The 21,344-nt window shown below is 41.2% G+C and overlaps 1 protein-coding gene across 1 annotated transcript; it reads left to right on the plus strand.

The window, feature by feature from the left end:
* The first annotated feature begins 10,623 nt into the window (after positions 1-10,623).
* Positions 10,624-19,379, plus strand: LOC145779282 (histone H2A.V). Its single transcript, XM_082590823.1, has 5 exons — positions 10,624-10,704; positions 10,953-11,030; positions 12,145-12,258; positions 18,033-18,162; positions 18,607-19,379. Exons 1-5 carry the CDS (start codon positions 10,702-10,704, stop codon positions 18,666-18,668), a joined length of 387 nt encoding a protein of 128 aa, XP_082446949.1. The 5' UTR covers positions 10,624-10,701; the 3' UTR covers positions 18,669-19,379.
* The last annotated feature ends 1,965 nt before the right edge of the window (positions 19,380-21,344 follow it).

The following is a 21,344-nucleotide window of genomic DNA, read 5'->3' on the forward strand; positions in this document are numbered from 1 at the left end:
GCTGAGATATTTCTAATTGAGGAATAGCCATGAGCTCAATCGCTGAGAGTTTTTAGATGCCTCAGCTATTTTTCTTCTTTAGGTAATCTGGGGTGGTACAAGGATAGACCCTCGGCCCCAGAGGCCCACACGACGACGACAAGCTATAACTTAGTCGTTTTTGTGCTCCGCTTTGGTAAGTTCTTTTCCCATTCGTTTCATATTAAAATTGCAGTCAACTAGACTCTTGTAATTTTGTTAGATTCAAAACCTGAAATGTTTAACAAAATTTAAACAACTTTTAATACTAATAAAAAAAATTCTAGTATGCCCTACCGATATCCCTGGCCCTACCAAAACTATATCAGTAGTTTCAGCTGCACTGCAGTTGAACTCGAAATGAAAGCGTGCCTGTCGTAAAATTGTAGGATTAGCCTACTATTTTGTCAGAAAGTAGGCTACTAATTGCAAAAAATGAAAATACTATTTGATTTGATATCAAAATAATAGTTCCATAAGAGCAAAATGAGCCAAACACAAACATTAGTAGACTAAGTGGCTAGAGTGGCTCTAAGCAAGCTACGATAAACGGCAGAAGTTGGGCTTTTGCCTTGCAATAAATCCTTAATTCTTCTAAAAATAGATACCGTAACTTAAATGGAATAACCTACTCTGTCAGTAAAGTGCCGTAGCCTCTAGTGTAAAATGTGGACTTAAAAAGAGCGATTCGTCTTTCATCAAAACAATAACTAAACAGTTTAAGCTTAGTTTTTGGCCATCACAACAAAAACAGTGTAGGCTATGCCAAACCAAGGGCGTCCGCAGGTTTTTGGTTAGAGGAGGGGGGGTTAAGGTGGGTTTACTCTGCCCTTTCGGCTGGATGCAAATTTTTTTTGAAAATTTGTCCATTTCACCATCCAGACAATTTATCATTTTGATCAGTGTTTACATTTCTACGTTTTTTTTATCAAAATTGGCCGGAGTAAAAATTATCAGAGTTATATAATCGTTTTATTGCATACTATTATTTGCTCAAGTGAACCTTGCGTAAGGTGTAATACTGTATATACATTTGGGGTAATAATGCACTTTGTTTTGTCATAACTGTGTTGTTTCCGCAGCGACCGTCTGGACTGCTAGTAGCTACCTAGTTCCAAGAGATAGTAATAGGAAGGTAAGAACAGAAAAAAAGAAGCATTCCAATTACGCGATGGTATTGCGCGAAATATAAAAGATGGAGCGCGAAACATACGAGGTGGAGCGCGAAATATAAAAGTATAAGACTCTTCGCGGTAGCGGAAAATTTCAACAAAATTCACAGTCAGTTGGAGAATTTAGCGCAGCACGAATCGAATGCAAAGGGACGGCAGACTGCACACCAGCTGCGGACCCCTTCTGGAACCGCTACTTTTGTAGTAAACGCTATATATCATCGCCAAGTAGGCCTATCAATTTTGGAGCCTGTCACCCAAGCCCTTCAGGCAGTTCAACTGAACATGTTAGGTGTCAAGAAGCACATTGACAAACTCGTATCAATGTTTTGTGATCATCGGCAAAATGCAGAAACACTTTTTGCAGAAAACATTTATACAGCGGCATTGAAGTCAGCCGAAGAAATCAGTGTCACCATATCTGTCCCACGACCCACGGCAATGTGTCCGTCAAGTATTCAGAGCAAATACTGGTGGCACCAGTGAGGAATACTATCGCCGCACCATTTACGTTCCTTACCTGGACTCTTTAATCCAGTCTCTGAAAAGCCGCTTCTCAGAGACGAACATGCCGGCATTCATGTTATACCGACTGCATCCAGCGCAGATGGAGAAAATTGACCGTTCAGACTACAAAGCCCTGGTCAAAACCATATAGGCTACCAATTCTACAACTTTGACAATTTTCAGCAGGACGCCATGTCGTGGTATGACATAATCTTAAAGGAAAATTTCCTTCTTCAGATTTATGGGAGATAAAGCCAGTGCCCGCACTAGTAATGTGGTTCTGAGAGTACAGGAGCTCAAGTTGTCGAATTTTGCAATTTCGGGTAGCTCGTAGGTATCTTCGTAAATTAATAGAGGAAGTGGGATACTCCCGAAGAAAGGTGATGATCACAATCGGAGAGCTTGACCAGCCAGTCATCACTCGTATCACCTTCACCCCCTCCCCCCCTTTCAGAAAGTTGCATATTTTTGCAAGTTCTTGCCTTTTCATTTTTCATCCAACAATTTTCCAGGGGCGGGTCAGCTGACCCAATTTTCCCCTATGTGTGGACGCCCTTATGCCAAACATAGTAGAGGTTCAGGAAAAGGTAGAAGCGACAAAACGTGGACGTTGTAACTCGGTGATACCAAAGCAGGACAGTACGATTAGTGAGAATATGGCACGGTCACAACAACTTTCAAGATAGCGCTTTGCCACTCTAAATTCAACTTGTAATGTGAAATGTTTCTACATCAATTAAGGCTCTTTAAAAGCTGATTTTTTCTATCAAAAAAAGTTAAGGGAACAGCAAAATGTTTACGTAGGCCTATAGGCAGTAGGCACGGTGAATCTGAATTTTTTTGCTGTAACTTTTGCTGCATATAGGCTAGGCCTATAATTATAAGAAAATATAAAAAAGCTAAAAGGTAAAAATCCATTTGCATGAAAATTGAATGAGGCTGTTCACCCTGGTTCACCAGGCACAAGATACATCTTGTGATAGTTTAGCTGAATTTGCACCAGTAGAAAATCTCATATTAATTAATCCACTTGCATTTTACTTTTTTACGAAATATGTAGCCTACTTTTTTGGATGATGAAAATATGGTAGGCCTTGTTTCAAGCTTGCTGAAAACAGTAGGCTATCACACAAAAATGATCACCGGCCTACTGGTAGGCCACGTTTTTAATTTTGAAGTCCCCTAAATCATGGGCTCAAGCTTCAACCTTTCCAATCCAGTGATAAATCTGGCACTAATTTGTAATTTCCGTCATGGTGAGATCGTTGACTTCTTTTGGGTTTGTTTCCTGCGCAGCCAAATTTGTTAACATTTTGTAGATTGTAGGTGATTGATTGGTGAGAAAAACCTGGGGCATTTTGTCTTGTGCGACTGAATGTGCTGCTACAAAGGTGTTAAACCTCTTCCAATAGTCTGCCCACAGTTCAGTGGTGGCATCGAACGCTACGAACTTAGGTAAAGATACCTGTTGTTGTATTGTTGTTGGCTGTGATCTCGCAGTTTGGGCTCGTATTTCTCGTAGTTGTTCTTGGTGGCGCCTTTCTTGTTCTTCTTGACGTTCTTCTTGTCTGGCAATTTGTTCCTTCGTCTGGCGTTCTTGGTTGGCAATTTGTTGTTGCAGGACTTCGATCAGTTTTTCCATGTTTCTAAAATCCTGTAGAAATTCTGTAAAGATCCTGCCGGCGACGCCAGTTAAATGTCTGTTGTATTTCCAGACGTTTAATATAAAATAAACAATAATAATTGTAGCGATAGCCAACCAAGTGAGAAAACCATTTACCTCTTGTTACTTACTGATTCAGTGTATAAAATCAACGCAATATATAGTAAGAAAGAAACACAAAACAATCAACTGAGGAACGTGGTACAGAACGCTCAATTGATTACACGCGCAGTGCGGTGGTAATCAATTCCAACGTCTGTACCAGAAAACGCTGAACGGTGATTATGTAGTGACGCTGGTCACGAGTTACATATATTCAACGTAAATAAAATGACGACTATAACACCTCCCCGATAATTTTTATACACAAAGAAAAATATGAACAAAAGACACCGAATTAAACAATAAAACTCAAAGTCCGAAACGGGCCGGAGGTCTGCGGCGACGGCTCGACCTTCGTGGGTTGTGTGGCCCGAATTCCGGTACAGTCGGTGTGTCGTCCGAATCCGTTCGAGCTGAGGTGGAGACAGGGGAGGAGTCGACTGTTGGTGCAGGAGTTTCTCCCGGCTCCTGGTCCTCCGATGATGCATAGCGAGGTTGCAGTTGGTCCATATGGCGCCTCCACGTCGGACCATGTGGCAGCAGACGTACCAGGAAGATTCGGCTACCCTGTCGCTTAATCACCTCGGCTGGAACCCAACGAGGATCCTGGCTCCGTCGTGGTGTGAATGATAGCGCGTAACAGGGATCTTCCGGTTTGAAATGCCGTTTTGTACCTTCGGAGGCGTCCGTGTTGTGAGGTTTTTGTCGGGGTACCACTTGAGACGATGTGGGGAGAAGCGTGTCGATCTTGGTTCGAATCTGACGATTGTTGAGTAATTGGCTTGGAGAGTAGCCACTCGGAGTTGGCGTGCGTCGATATTGCTGTAGGAATTCCAAGACTGCTTGTTTCGGGGGCAGGGAAGATTTGCGAAGTGCTTGCTTGAACGTACGTACGAGGCGCTCCGCCGCTCCATTGGTTTCTGGATGGTAAGGGGCACCCGTGATGTGTACCATACCCCTCTCCTTACAGAAAGTTTGGAATTCTGTGGATTTAAAAGTAGTAGCATTATCGGTAACTACAGTATGGGGATAGCCGAAATGAGCAAAATCTTCTTCTAGCAGGTTGATAGTAGCTGTTGAAGATAAGGAAGTAGTAGCATGAATACAAGGGTATTTAGAAAAAGCATCAATGCTGAGTAACCAATGGTAACCCATGAATTCTACCGCATGATCTATGTGTAAGCGACTCCACGGTGCTTCTGGAACCGTCCATGATTGGACCTGGGTTTTAGATTGCGGTTGATATTCGCCACAGGTACTGCACTTGTGACAAAGTTCCGCGATGTCTCGATCGATGTTTGGCCAGTAGACGGACGTCCTTGCCAACTGCTTCATTCTCTCAATGCCGAAATGTCCTTCATGAAGCAACTGAAGGACGGAAGGACGAAGTTTGGAAGGGATGACCACTCTGGAACCGTAAAGTAGACATCCGTAACAAGTAGAAAGAGAGTCTGCGTACTTACGGAACGGTTCGACCGGGTCTTGTGGAGAAGACTTGGCCGGCCATCCTTCATGAATGAAACGCATTACCGTGGAAATGATAGGATCTTTAGAAGATTCTTTACGCAGTGAGGCGGCATTTGGGGTCTGGACCTGCAAATCCAAAGCATCGATAGCACAGACGATATCAATGTCATCCCCACTTTCCTCTTCATCGAAGACTTTATCCCCTCCTGCTGGTAAGCGACTCAAAGCATCAGCGTTTTGATGATCCTTTGTCTTCCTGTACTCAATAGTGTATGTAAATTGCGACAAAAAGAGTGCCCAACGAGCCAAACGATTTGCTGCCAAAGAAGGTGTCGATTTGGTCGGGCCAAAAAGACTAAGCAATGGTTTATGATCTGTGACCAAAATGAATGATCTACCAAAAAGATATTGATAGAATTTCTTTAGCGCAAAAATTATCGACAAAGCCTCTTTCTGAATTTGACTATAGTTTCTCTGCGAAGCTGTTAATACTTTTGAAACGTTTGCTATAGGCCGTTCTGTGCCATCTGGGTAACGGTGAAACAAAGTAGCACCAATGCCCACACTAGAAGCATCACATGCGATACCTACCGGAAGTGACGCATTGAAATGTGTAAGAACCTCATCAGTAGATAGATGATGCTTCAGCTGAGCAAAAGAGTTTTCCTCTTGCTTTCCCCATCTCCAAGGAATGTCCTTTTTCGTGAGATGGTATAGTGGTTCTGCTACAGTAGAAGCGTTCAACGGTAGAAACTTCGAGTAAAATTGTAAGGAACCTAAAAATGAACGAAGAGAAGATACGTCAGTGGGGGCAGACATCTCCAGTACGGCGTTTACCTTGGGACCTTTGGAGATGCCCTGCCTGGACAAAATGTGTCCGAGATACTCTACCTGAGGTTGTGCAAACTTACACTTGTCTTTCCTACACCTCAGGCCTTTTGAGTGAAGTCGATCGAGGAGCCGTCTAAGATTCTGGAGATGCTCCTCAGCAGTAGTGCCACTGACAAGAATGTCGTCTAGGTAGACTGCAACCCCTGGAAGGTCGGCTGTAAGGTCGTCCATGATCTTCTGAAAATAACCTGGAGCAGAAGATATGCCAAAAGGTAAAACATTTTGTAAAAGTACGCCACGGTGAGTGCTTAATGCGAGTCGTTTTCGACTGTCAGGACCAAGTCGAATCTGATTGTAGGCATCAGCCAAGTCTATCTTGCTGAAACCGTACCCACCACCCAACTTTTGCATTAAGTCTTCTGGTAAGGGTAACGGGTGACGATGGGTCTCCAGGGAAGGGTTCACCGTGACTGAATAATCGCCACATATGCGTAACTTGGCCTTCGCTCCTGAAGAGTTCAGGCTTAAAAACATCTTTGAACTCGTCACATAAGAGGGAGCATGCCTTCTCCAGACTCTTATCAGGCTTGTCGCATGACTGGATGCTCTGTAAAGTAGAACAGTTAGACAGAAGGAATTTATCGATAGAAATTCCTAAAGACGAGATTGCATCACGACCTAGCAAGTTTAGTCCTTTGACTGTCGTGACTACAAAAGAAATATTATCTGACCTTCCCGTGGAAGGACAAGTTACCTGGGCCGTGAAAGAACCCGTGATTGGTACTAGATGCTTGGTAGCAGATTGGAACTGCGACACTGGTGCTTGCAATTGAGGTGCGCCTACCCGAGTCCAGACGTCGCTGGAAAGGAAATTTCCATTTGTAGCAGTGTCCAGTTCTAAGTGTGTGGTTACAGAATTAATGGAGATTGGTACTTCCAACTTTGAATTTCGAGGTTTTCTGCAAGAACTAGAAAGCATGTTAATTTCCTCGATACAATTTACCTTAGAAGGTTTGAACTGTCTAGCTTTCTTTCGACAAACACTCTGTAAGTGTCCCGTAATATTGCAGAAATGGCAAGTGGCTTTCTTAAACCTACAGTCATTGGCGTTGTGGTTGGAATTACCACAGCGATAGCATTCTTTATTTTTAGAAGAAAAGAAAGTACCTGTAAGTTGCCTAGTTTTTGGAGGTTTGCTGATGGTCCTTACTTTCGCAACTGGTGCTAGTGGAGTGCCGTAAACAGTTTCTTTGGCCACCTTGGCTGCCTCTTCGGTTTCTGATGCAACCTCCACCGCACGTTTGAAAGTAAGTTCATCAGCTCTGATTTTGAATAACGCCTTAAGCACAGCCTCGTTACCTATTGAACAAATAAAACGAGTACGTAAAGCTTCGTCCAATGGATTTGAAATGGACGAGAAGTCACAGGTGGCAGCTGCCTGACGTATGCGGATGGCTAGTTCTTGAGCTGTTTCACCGGGCTTGCGCTTCATTTCGCTCCAGAAACGGAATCGCTCCCTCACGATGAAGCGTTTTGGGTCGAATTGTTGAGCCATGTAATTTGTAATTTCCGTCATGGTGAGATCGTTGACTTCTTTTGGGTTTGTTTCCTGCGCAGCCAAATTTGTTAACATTTTGTAGATTGTAGGTGATTGATTGGTGAGAAAAACCTGGGGCATTTTGTCTTGTGCGACTGAATGTGCTGCTACAAAGGTGTTAAACCTCTTCCAATAGTCTGCCCACAGTTCAGTGGTGGCATCGAACGCTACGAACTTAGGTAAAGATACCTGTTGTTGTATTGTTGTTGGCTGTGATCTCGCAGTTTGGGCTCGTATTTCTCGTAGTTGTTCTTGGTGGCGCCTTTCTTGTTCTTCTTGACGTTCCTGGTGACGTTCTTCTTGTCTGGCAATTTGTTCCTTCGTCTGGCGTTCTTGGTTGGCAATTTGTTGTTGCAGGACTTCGATCAGTTTTTCCATGTTTCTAAAATCCTGTAGAAATTCTGTAAAGATCCTGCCGGCGACGCCAGTTAAATGTCTGTTGTATTTCCAGACGTTTAATATAAAATAAACAATAATAATTGTAGCGATAGCCAACCAAGTGAGAAAACCATTTACCTCTTGTTACTTACTGATTCAGTGTATAAAATCAACGCAATATATAGTAAGAAAGAAACGCAAAACAATCAACTGAGGAACGTGGTACAGAACGCTCAATTGATTACACGCGCAGTGCGGTGGTAATCAATTCCAACGTCTGTACCAGAAAACGCTGAACGGTGATTATGTAGTGACGCTGGTCACGAGTTACATATATTCAACGTAAATAAAATGACGACTATAACAGTTTTGTCATAACTGTGTTGTTTCCGCAGCGACCGTCTGGACTGCTAGTAGCTACCTAGTTCCAAGAGATAGTAATAGGAAGGTAAGAACAGAAAAAAAGAAGCATTCCAATTACGCGATGGTATTGCGCGAAATATAAAAGATGGAGCGCGAAACATACGAGGTGGAGCGCGAAATATAAAAGTATAAGACTCTTCGCGGTCGCGGAAAATTTCAACAAAATTCACAGTCAGTTGGAGAATTTAGCGCAGCACGAATCGAATGCAAAGGGACGGCAGACTGCACACCAGCTGCGGACCCCTTCTGGAACCGCTACTTTTGTAGTAAACGCTATATATCATCGCCAAGTAGGCCTATCAATTTTGGAGCCTGTCACCCAAGCCCTTCAGGCAGTTCAACTGAACATGTTAGGTGTCAAGAAGCACATTGACAAACTCGTATCAATGTTTTGTGATCATCGGCAAAATGCAGAAACACTTTTTGCAGAAAACATTTATACAGCGGCATTGAAGTCAGCCGAAGAAATCAGTGTCACCATATCTGTCCCACGACCCACGGCAATGTGTCCGTCAAGTATTCAGAGCAAATACTGGTGGCACCAGTGAGGAATACTATCGCCGCACCATTTACGTTCCTTACCTGGACTCTTTAATCCAGTCTCTGAAAAGCCGCTTCTCAGAGACGAACATGCCGGCATTCATGTTATACCGACTGCATCCAGCGCAGATGGAGAAAATTGACCGTTCAGACTACAAAGCCCTGGTCAAAACCATATAGGCTACCAATTCTACAACTTTGACAATTTTCAGCAGGACGCCATGTCGTGGTATGACATAATCTTAAAGGAAAATTTCCTTCTTCAGATTTATGGGAGATAAAGCCAGTGCCCGCACTAGTAATGTGGTTCTGAGAGTACAGGAGCTCAAGTTGTCGAATTTTGCAATTTCGGGTAGCTCGTAGGTATCTTCGTAAATTAATAGAGGAAGTGGGATACTCCCGAAGAAAGGTGATGATCACAATCGGAGAGCTTGACCAGCCAGTCATCACTCGTATCACCTTCACCCCCTCCCCCCCTTTCAGAAAGTTGCATATTTTTGCAAGTTCTTGCCTTTTCATTTTTCATCCAACAATTTTCCAGGGGCGGGTCAGCTGACCCAATTTTCCCCTATGTGTGGACGCCCTTATGCCAAACATAGTAGAGGTTCAGGAAAAGGTAGAAGCGACAAAACGTGGACGTTGTAACTCGGTGATACCAAAGCAGGACAGTACGATTAGTGAGAATATGGCACGGTCACAACAACTTTCAAGATAGCGCTTTGCCACTCTAAATTCAACTTGTAATGTGAAATGTTTCCACATCAATTAAGGCTCTTTAAAAGCTGATTTTTTCTATCAAAAAAAGTTAAGGGAACAGCAAAATGTTTACGTAGGCCTATAGGCAGTAGGCACGGTGAATCTGAAATTTTTTGCTGTAACTTTTGCTGCATATAGGCTAGGCCTATAATTATAAGAAAATATAAAAAAGCTAAAAGGTAAAAATCCATTTGCATGAAAATTGAATGAGGCTGTTCACCCTGGTTCACCAGGCACAAGATACATCTTGTGATAGTTTAGCTGAATTTGCACCAGTAGAAAATCTCATATTATTTAATCCACTTGCATTTTACTTTTTTACGAAATATGTAGCCTACTTTTTTGGATGATGAAAATATGGTAGGCCTTGTTTCAAGCTTCAAGCTTCAAGTTTCAAGCTTGTTTCAAGCAGCCGTGGCCGAGTGGTTAGCGCGTTGGGCTCGCAGTCGAGAGCCTGCATGTTCGACTCCAGCCACCCGCACTTGCTGTTGTTTCTCTGGGCAAGAAACTTTACGATAATTGCCTCTACCTAGTGATCGATTTCGAGTAATGGGTAGTACCAAATTTAAGTCATAAGTTAAGTAGACAACCGGAAACAGACATTGCCGTCAGCTGCAGCGTGGGTCAGGTGTATGTCGGAAGGCGTACACCGATGCATAGCGCTCAAGTCCGCTTTCCCGCAATGCAGGATAAAGATAAACAAACAAACAAACAAAACAAGCTTGCTGAAAACAGTAGGCTATCACACAAAAATGATCACCGGCCTACTGGTAGGCCACGTTTTTAATTTTGAAGTCCCCTAAATCATGGGCTCAAGCTTCAACCTTTCCAATCCAGTGATAAATCTGGCACTGAGGCTACCCTCTGAATTTTATGTGTCAGATATATGTTTATTTTTGTTGATGACTAGCAAAAGGCCTACGCAGGAAGGCACGACAACACACACGCGCGTCAGGCCACAGCAATGGTCTAACTCTGAAGTGAAAGTATCATAAACATAGAGTAATTAAAGTATTAAAACTCATTGTTTTTTTCTTCGCTCCGTAAAGAATATTGCAACAAGATACACTGCCACAATGCCACATCACATAAAAGCGGGAAAACTTTGCCCTTTTTGTTAAAACAAGTAATTGAAGATCTGATTGGTGGACAGATCTATGACGTCGACGCATCAAAACGTTTATTTCAGATCAGGTGACTTCATTTGACGCAAAGAACTTAAAACAGAAAGGAAAGACAAAGACAAAATGGTGAGTTAAAATCTGCAAAATTCATCATGAAATGGAAGCCATCGGGTGGGAAACTCACCATAGTTAGGTAGAGTAGATCATTATGAATTACGAGATGGGTTTAGCTTTCGGTAAAAACGTTGTGTACAAAAGTGAATTAAGAATCAAAATTGCAATATTTTACCAATGCGCAAACAACACAGCTCTTGCTGCGCACAGCAGTTTGTCATGCCTCTGAATTTCAGTGTTTCACACATCTTTTGTCTTAGGCAGCAGGTAAAGCTGGAAAAGATTCTGGAAAGGCCAAAGCAAAAGCTATTTCAAGATCTGCTCGAGCTGGTCTGCAGGTGATAGAGTGTGTTCAAACAGTTTTGTGTTGTTAATTTCATATTGTAGTATGTTTTGTTTGAAGCTTGTCTTTTGCTCGGTTTGTTTGTTAGGGAAAGCTACCCAAATATTTAGCTGACTTTTGAGTGAATCTGAACATCCAGGGGGATATTTACTACTTTAGGGCTAAAGCATATGTGTGTAATGCACACCAAAAAAGGTTTTCGTAGCTGTAGCAAGTTTAGTTTCGAAGTTAGTATTTGTAGGGACAACCAGGTAGAGTTCCTTGCTTTTTTTTTCTATTAAAGCAATAAATCATGCCACCATCACCTAAAGCACATGTTTTTACTATGCTGTGATTTTTGATTAATTGTGGGAATTTTTATCTTTGAACTAGAAAGCTTATTTGAGAGCTTAGTCTTTGCAGTTTCGCATACTTGCAGAGGCTTAGAGCCACTGACCTAGGCTCGGTTACTGTGTTTGACAGAGTGAAGTTTCCAATTGTTGAAGTGTTGTTATCTGTGAATTATTCCATTTACTAGTAGCTTCTGAATGGGGACCAGACCTCAAGTGTTTACCCTGAGAGTCAAATGGCATCAAAGTGCATGGGCTGCAATGCTGCATGTTCTTCCAAATCTTAACATTAACAGACATTTAGGAGAGAAATGAGTGAATCGTCAAAATTTTGGTTGTGGGCCTACAGGCTACATGTCTTGAGTTTTTTGACACCATTGATTGATTGATTGAATCTTTATCCTCGGACTGGGAAAGCTTCTTGCAGAGCTTAATCCTGGCAGTTTCGCATACTTGCAGAGGCTTTTGAATCACTGACTCAGGTTTGGTCACCGAGATTGACAGAGTAAAGTTTCCGATTGTTGAATTGTTGTTGCCTGGGAACTATTCCATCCATTAGATGCCACTGAATGGAGAGCAGTCTTTCACATGCGTTGCTCAAGCGCACACCCCGAGAGTCGAGCCAGTGCCGCTTGATCTTGAAGCTTATTCGGTCCACAAGTCACGCGCTAACCAACTGAGCTATCGGGGCGGACAGAAAGCTTGATACATCATTGCTTATAATTTTGTTATTTCAATCTTCTACAATATAACGTTTGGTTTCATTTTTATTTATTTCAGTTCCCTGTTGGCCGAATCCATAGACATCTAAAAACCAGGACAACTTCTCATGGACGAGTTGGTGCCACTGCAGCAGTGTATAGTGCAGCTATTCTTGAATACTTGACTGCTGAGGTTGGCTTTTGTTACAGTATTTTTATATTAATTGAAGAAACTTAAAACTTGAGTGCTTGTAGATACTGCATATACACTATATAATGCAATACAGTAACTGCATATTTTGTTGGAACCTGTTTTGATCTGTAGAAAACTTTTTGTTTTGATAAAACATTACATAAAGCAGAATTGTCAAGTCCAACCCGCGATACGATTTTGTATGCCCCACGCCTGTTGTTGCACAATTGTTATTTTGGCCAGGAGACACACAAAAATGATACCAATTCAACTTGCATTTTTAAAAAGATTGTGAAGACAATATTTCTCACAGACTAAGCCTGGTAAGAAAAGTTTAGAATTATTGTTGCGTCATAATTGCAAAATCAACTATTATTGCCTTGAGAGTACAGGGAAGAGTGATACAGTCGAGCAATCATTCATTTTTTTGCTAGCAATTTCAACAATCGCTTTCAAGATTTTTCCATAGTTATGAAAGGCGTGTGGTATGGCTATTCACTTATTTCTGCTTGAACCCTGATGAGGCTTCAGCTTACCTGCAGCTGCGCTTTTCTGTGACGCTGACAGTAATATCTTTTTCTTGTGCCTTTGTACCAGCAGCTGCATAAAAACAAATTTCTAGAAATGCAAAAAGTCTGCAAAGAAAGTGTTGAGCTTGTTCTGTTCAGCATATTTGTGTGAGCAGACGTTCTTGGTTATGAATGTGAATAAAAATCGCTTGAGATCAAAACTGAGCAACTGCTTGGCAGCCCATTTTTATCTTATCCATCACAATCAGTTCTACCACTAACCCCAAACCAGACTTGACCTGGGTATAGAAATCAAGATGGTAGGTTCATTCATCATATCAACACAGAGTCTGTGCTTTACAAAGTTTGTGAATGTGATAATTTCTGGCGGAAAAGCAGATAACTTATACAACAGCCCAGCTTATCACATTCCGTTGTATGTAGCCTATCCGTTGTATGTAGTCACTATATATGTAAATTTTTTTAGGCAAACAAGTTTATCAGAGTCTGTTGGCCCATCAGGGAAAAAGTTTGGACACACCTGATATAAAATAGTAGATACGATTGAATATTGATTAAATATTCCATTCTATAGATGTGTGGGGTACACCACTGGTGTACAATTAAAGTTTACACAAAATGGTTGCACTTTAGGCAACACATATGCACTATGAAGCAAATAGCCATAGGCGCCGACTTTAAAAAACCTTGGGGGGGGGGGCGAGAAAGGTGATGACGTCATAACCGTAACGCTATTTTACTCAATTAAAATAGTCTTTGATTAAGCTTAGTGTCTTGTTTATATTGACACCTAGGTCGCAAACCGAATTTATTAGAACCACTGCTTGAAAGGATTAGTTTTACGCATGCAGTATGCCTAGTCGTAAAAATTTTGATATTGTTAGCTCATAATTGGAACAGTTGGAAAACAAGACGATTCGTTTTCTTTTCGTGCGAGTGAATAACAACGATCAAGACAGTGAAGTTATCGAAATAAAACGCAAAAAATCATGATCTCAAGCAGAGTGAAAACCCGCTATCAGTTTTATTAACCTCGTTTTGCTAATTACTTACTTTCAAAGCGTTGACAACGGCGAAGTGTTTTCTCTTCTGTTTTTTTATCGAAAGTCTTTGTAGTCTTTTATTGAATACAGTAGGCTATATACTCGAGTAAAGGTCGAGATGTTCGCAAGTGATTTTCACCTCAAAAAGGCAAGTTCAACTAACACGGGACATGCTGTTGTCTCCAGCTCGGCAGTTTTCAAAACGAACGCACTAAAAATCATTGTCGACGTAGATTACGGAGTGTGAAGTCGCGTCGGCCTAAGTAAAAGTTTTGAATACGTTTATTTGCAGTGATTCAAACTTAATTTTCAAATTCAATGATTTCTTGTCAATTCTAAACTTTATGCACTTGTTGAACAATATGCAAAGCTCACGAGACAAAACAGAAAGAGCTGTTTTAAGAGATCATTTTTTTATTTTTGCGTGTAGGATATAATCGTTCTTATTATTACGTAACATTCCATGATCGTTAAAGTCGATGTCAGGCCTTAGCGGCCGCATAAAACAATGATGTCAGGTTAGCTAGGTGATAATAGCGGTAAAAGACGTCGTTAATGCAGGCAATATCTGCGACCAAGACCATTAAACACCATTTCTTTTATCAGTTTTCGATTTAATTCTCACACATTGCGAAGAAAACAATGCGTTCTGTTGAATCATAATTGTCTCACAGCGGGAAGACCTCGTTGAAAATAGCGCGTCTAATTTAGCTGGTTTACTGAATATTGCCGTGAATAGTTAGGTGACTATTCCAGCAGCGTAAGTTACTCTACCATCTACTTTGAAATTTCCAAACCGTAATACCATATGAGAAAGCCATGCGATCAGCTGCTGTTTTGCGGGCAAGAGCAACGTATGCTTTTCTTGCTTTCGGCATTCTTTAAGTCCATTTAAATTATTAAAATCTCTTTCGCGAAGTGTTTTATCTTTAAAACACCACTTGTAGTCACCATTTTTGTTGCCCCTCAACCATAAATTTACGGGGGGGGCGCCTGCCCCCCCGGAAGTCGGCGCGTATGCAAATCGCATTCTTATGTCTGATCTAGTGAATAATTCTTACCATGTAGTGACAATGGTGCATCACACAAAAGCCCTGATTTGCAGCTCAATGTTTTTCTGTAAAGCACTGGCTAAATATCCGTAACTTAAAAATTAATGAGGCTGTTCAATGTTCATCAGGCATTTAATTGAATAACAAGATACGTCCTTCTGATGCAAACTAAGCTATCTGTGATGCATAAAGAATTTGATTCTTGACTCATATCATCACTCTCTATAAGTTTCCTGTTGAGTAGTAACATTTAAATTTCATTTTTTTAGTTTTAAAATTTCCACTCGATAATTTTTGTTTACAAGTTGAATTTCATTTTGCACGTTTATATAGTTGATGTACAGCAACATGGAATCATGGTCCTGTGTTTTGCCATGCTAGACAGGTAGTCATAACCTGATCTAGGCTCCCCTTCAAGAATTCAGGCGTGTGTGATTGACAAACCATTGGAATAAAAGCAGGTTATCACCTTATCTATCTTGTGATAGTTTAGTTTGCACCAGAAGTAGAGCTCGACCGATATCACTTTTTCAGGTCGATACCAATATTTATGAAATTTTTAGGCCGATACGGATATATATCAACCGATATACAATATATCAATTACGAAAAATTTGTTACCAACACAGTTATATAGACAACAAACCAGTCCAAGAAATTTTATGCATTGGTCGCTGTTTATGCATCGTGTGGCTTCTTGCGTCACAATGCTCTGGGCGCGAGTCGGAAAACTTCTACACGTTTCCCTAGGCTTTTTTCTTTAGGTTTATTTTTGCGTGTCATGTGAGCGAAAGTGAATTTTCCCGAGGCCTTTTCTTTTTTACTGTAATACCAAAACTTAACAAATTTTGCTGCATCTTGCTGTAATAGCCTACTCGTGTAATCTAATTTTGTAACCAACCTTGTCTCATCAATATCACTCGGAAATCAAAACCAGACATTGTGACGTAAGATTTGAACTAAGTTGCGCGTAATAAGTGCAGAAGTACCGATACTCCCATCGATTCTTTGCGAAGAATTCAGCTTTGTTACACTGATTCAATGTCATCAATCGTTGAAGCAACGTAAAACTCGAAAGTTTTCCTGCTTGAATGGAAGCTCAAGAATACAGTATATAGCATTTTCTAGATGCGCGCACTAGAAGGCGCGGAAAATTATATTCTCGCAACAATTGTTCATGCTTCACAAGCACGTTTGAGCAACTTGTGTTTCTTCTAAAGGCATGTATGGTTGGTTTTGAGTGTGCTTTTGCTGGCCGATGTTTATCGGCAAAAAATAGCGGATGCAACATATCGGCTACACCATAGGCGCCTAACTATTTTTTTGACCATGGGGGCGAAAGCGTGTTACATCAGCAGCAACTTAAATTCAGCAAAATGTCACGCAGATGGATGACGTAATTATGTCGTCACACTAGGATTGCTTTTATTGCCACACTCGGAGTTATCGCTACGTTCGACCTACCATTAATTATTGTAAACAAAACTTGACCAAAACACATGCCATGCGTCTGCATTGGCTAGCGGTTGATGGACTCTTTAAGCTAAGCACAACATAAAGTTTAGCAACGAACTAGATTTATTAGCATGAAACAAGAGGCGAAAAGTCGAAAAGGTTTACTAAAATGTATACTGTAAATGGAATTGAAAATACTAACTTGATCATACGCTTGAAAATATACCTGTTGAAAGCAAAATCATTCATGTTTACATCAATTCAACAGCACGTCACCTTGAATAAGTTTAAAAGTCGCTGACATCCGTAAACAGCCCTTGAAAAATAGTTACGGAGAGACGTTCGATTAAGTTTTCGACTTGACATTACTCCCTTTTCTCTACAATATCGCAACTTCTGACTAACCTGATTTCAATTTGCTGTAAAACGCCCGTTTTCGTGTTGCAGATGAAATAAAAGATGCGCACATTCCCGCCTTTGATCGGGTTTCTATGGCAACGATCGTGTGTGCGCCATGCAGTTTGCGCGAGTTCGTTGTTGTGTTGATTATGCCCCGTGTGCGCAATGCAGTTTGTACCAGCCCTTGTTGCGTTGGTTAGTGGTTACCTCGGGCCCAGACTTCAAGTTCATTTTCACAGCGAGCAATTCACTGCCGCGACTATTCACTGCAGAGGTTTGGACTTTCGAAAGCGACATCGAGTCTGTTTGCAAGCGCATTAAGCCAAACGTCTGCGTCTACGTAGCAAATTATGTTTTTTTTGGGTGCATTCAACATCTGATGACATTGAATCGACGCAAAATGGTAGATTTTTGCTTTGTCCCAGGCAGCAAATTCAGTCATTTTTACATTGATTCAACGTCTGCAGACGTTAAATCAATGTAAAAGTGAATTTTTGTCTGGGGTGAGATTGTGGCATCGCTACTCGTTCCAGTGATTATTTATCGCGAAGCTGTTGCGGTTTGCATTCAAAAAATGTTTTCCTGCTGCCGATCGCTAGTTCATCTATTGTTTTATGCATCAATACAGCATAAAAAGTTGCTCCCACGCAGAAATATGCGTGGGGGCCTGGCCCCCACGGCTTAGGCGCCTATGGGCTACACCTAATATCAGGTCTGCTACTATTCGGTGAGTCCGATTTGGTGAGTTCCTAACCTTTTAACCCTAACCTTAACACATAACCCTTAACCCTAAAACGGCAATGATAATTAGGCTACGGTACCCGATAATTAAAAAAAAATTGAAAAAAATCACCGAATAGGGATCGGACTCACCGAAACGGGCCATTCCGCCTAATATCGGCCTATAAATAGCGGCTGATCGATATATCGGTCGAGTTCTAACCAGAAGAATGTATCTTGTTTACCCTTAGGTTAGATCACATTCACTTGTTATTGATTTAATTATAGGCAGCTCAGACATGTGTATCGTTTTATGTGGCTTCTATTGAAACAGTATTTTAAAACTTACTTTACAGTGTAGATATTAATGACCTGTTTTACTTTAATGCTGTGAGTTCGCTGTGATATTAGCAAATTGCGCTAGCTTTCGGAACACAGTTCCCAGTCATGTGCTATGACAAAGTTAAAGCATGTTTGAAGTTTTACATTGCTGCTAAAGTCGATTTTTACACTGAAGTCATTTCAGATAAGCAATTAAGCATCCCATCTCACCATAGATCAAATTTGTATTGTAGGTGTTAGAGTTGGCAGGTAATGCCAGCAAAGATTTAAAAGTAAAGAGGATTACTCCACGTCACTTGCAGCTTGCCATCCGTGGTGATGAGGAGCTGGATTCACTGATCAAAGCCACCATTGCTGGAGGAGGTAAGCCATTATTTCCAGCAGTTTTAGCCTAATTATAAAAAGTATCGATGCATCGGTTGCAAAAATGCACGAGTTCTAGGTTTCCATTGCAGATACGTGCAGTCATACATAAACAATAAGCATACTAGGAGTGTGGTTTATGTCATGTAATTATAGGCTTCCTGTTTTAGTTTCAGCTGACACAAGTTTCTAAAAAATATCCTGGTATTTTGCGTGGGTGCTGTTATGAGGGGTCTGCTACTATTCGGCGAGTCCGATTCGCCGAATCGGGCCATTTCGTGTTATGAGAAACCGGAAAGTTACAAACTACTGAACTAAGAGATCCTGGTCTTCAATTCCCACCGAGCTCAAACTTCTTGGTTGCTTGTGTGTGAACTTGATATAGTTTGCGACGTTGGTGTAACGTAAACCTTCATAGTTCTAAAGTTACAAATTTGTTTCCAGGTGTCATTCCCCATATTCACAAATCCCTCATTGGAAAGAAGGGACAACAGAAAGCCCCTTGAAGGAAGTGAGCATCCGGTTGCTGCTCGGAAGGTTTTTATTTCAAGACTATTAAAGGAATGTCATTTCTAATCCCTTAATTGGCAGCTATTGCTGATAGTGGGAATGCCACAAAGCCAGCATGTGCGTTTTTATATCGATTCGTGTAGTAAGAACAGATTTTTCCTGTTAGGAATTACGTAAATCCTCACTGTCGTGAAGTAAGAAGCGATTACTCGAAGGAATTGAACATCTTCAGCTCGATATTTGTAAATACAGTAGAGTAGTGAATTTGCGTGTTTGTAGAACAGAGCCCCCTTTTATTTCAAACCATTTTCCAAAGGACAACTGGTTGCCTGGCTGCACTAATTCGTATTCAGGGCTGCACTAAGGAGTTGTAGACGTAGATGGTACACATGCTAAAAGTATACCAAAGGTTTTATGTCAGTTGCTTTCGAGGAAACCCCCATCGTTTTCTGTTGGGCCACTGTCGCTAAGTTTGATTGCTTTGTCTGGACAGAATACGTTTTTAACGCAATTGCATACCGACATCAGAAATAGCATGCCCTGCGTACAATACCAACTATGACCAAACAACACCCGCTTCAATTTGTATTCGGAAATAATATCACCATGTTTTTTTCATTTATGTGGAGACTGTTTTGCATCGATTACTTGGATCCATGCATTCAGTTTCGTGTAAAGTTGCCGAAATAAACTTGTGTTTATGTTTACATCTGCTGTGTTGAGTGCTTCAGTGGATATTACAGAAAAGTCTGCATACCGTACCCTTTTTTGTATCGCATCCAGGCTTTCGCCCGTTAGTTAAAGAATTTGATAATGTCCACCTTCAGGCATGCCTTCAAATGTCTTGCCAAAGACATAACCGCATGCTCATGAGCGGTGTCGAGATAGCGCCTTTCGAACCAGGGCTCGCCAATGCAGCCAACACTTAAAGAGAGGTGATACATTTTTTACGCAATTCACCGACTTGGAATTGTTGAAAACTGCACACCCAGCAAATCATGCTTTTACATTGTTCCGGCGGGTCAATTGCCCTTTTGATTATATTGTAATGAAATTTGTAACTTGGCTGGCTGAATTAGGCAACGTTGAATTTGCGTTCTTTCACTGTTCTATGTGACGTGGCCCGCCTGATGGTCAAGACGTTTAATCTCTGATTGTCGCCTTTGCCGCGTGCCGGGAGCGTGGTTTCTGGAGACTTTTGCCATTGTGTTGGTTTTCATTTCATTATCGAAATAGCAAGCTAGAGGAATGCCAATGTGTACCACGGATTTAAGTTATCGTTGTTAAAGCCATTATAACTTTAAACAAAATCAGGTTTTTATCCCAACTCACTACCTAACTCAATAAATAAATCAAGAAACAATTGCAATTATGATTGAGGCAGACCGAGGAGGGATTGTAGGTAGGCAGTGAGCACCTACTCTTGTAACCCTACATTGATTCGACGTCTGTAGACTTTGGCTGGGAATCTGTATCTGGCGGCGTCTTCGAGGTATCAGCAGCCAAAATCTGATTATGAAAAAACACGCTATTTTGCCTTTAACACACATAGAAAAACCTTTACGTCTTAAAGACGCAATTTTTGTTAAATTCATTTGACACGTTACAGATGTTAGAAGTTGCGTGATTTTATATCTACGCATGTGTTTACACGTACGATAAAATTGCCAAGAGATGATTCTAGAACTGACGCATTGTATTAATTTCGGAAAAGCGGAGTTGTTCCTTATCGGTTGGAGTTTTGTCACCTGGAAAAAAGTAAGGCAGCTGGTCAGTGGTCTTGTTGCAAATAAATGCAGCTCAAGAATGAATTTAATTAGGCAAATATGATCGATGAGGATTTGATCCTTTGTTGTTTATAATGACATTGTGAATGGAAGCTGATCCAGATAGGGTCTGCAGTTTGAGGTGTACGGTCGACAGAACGATTCATTTTAGGGTAAGGTTAGTTAACTAACCCTAAAATGAATCGATCTGTCGACCAAATGACCGGGTACCCAGTTTGAACGGTGAACTGGAACAGGTAGTTTAACCTTCACTGTTGTGAGGAGTTTGTAAACGCTTTTAGCATTGTTCTCACAACATTCTAATATGTTGGTTCTCACTGACGAAAAACACTCTCGCGACCAATCACGTGTCGAACGCGCTTGATGCGTCTATCTAGTTCAGTGGTTCCCAACCTGTGAGAAAGCATTTAGTGGTCCGTGATTACCTTGATGAATTTTGGACTATAGCCTATGCATGCATTTGATGAATTTTGTTCTATATGCACGGATGGAGCACCGGCTGTGCTCGGGAACAAATCCGGATTTGCTGCTTTAGTAAAAAACGAAGCTCCTCGGGTAGTTTTTACCCATTGCTTCTTGCACAGGTAGGCTACGCCTTGGCAGCAAAAACTTTACCAGCAAGTCTCAAAGAAATTCTGAAGAATTGCGTGAAAGTCGTTAATTTCATCAAAAGCAGAGCTGTAAACCACCGTACTTTTAAAGCGCTCTTCAGATTACGAAGTAGGCTACTGTTGTATCATTCTGAGGTACGTTGGTTATCTAGACTCTAGAGGAGAAGTTTTAAAACAACTGCAGCAGCTAAAAAATGAAGTAGCCTATATGTCAACTCTTTTGAAAGCAAAAGGAAGTCCCTCTCAAAATTGTTTGAGAGTAAAAGTATTCTAT

This window comes from Aplidium turbinatum, chromosome 11 (assembly GCF_918807975.1).
Source record: "Aplidium turbinatum chromosome 11, kaAplTurb1.1, whole genome shotgun sequence".
Taxonomy (NCBI): domain Eukaryota; kingdom Metazoa; phylum Chordata; class Ascidiacea; order Aplousobranchia; family Polyclinidae; genus Aplidium; species Aplidium turbinatum.

Bases quoted from the DNA above. Each gene is read 5' to 3' on its own strand.
- LOC145779282 (XM_082590823.1), top strand. The intron at 12,259-18,032 runs GTTGGCTTTTGT...TTTGTATTGTAG, and splicing joins TTGAATACTTGACTGCTGAG to GTGTTAGAGTTGGCAGGTAA. The intron at 18,163-18,606 runs GTAAGCCATTAT...ATTTGTTTCCAG, and splicing joins AGCCACCATTGCTGGAGGAG to GTGTCATTCCCCATATTCAC.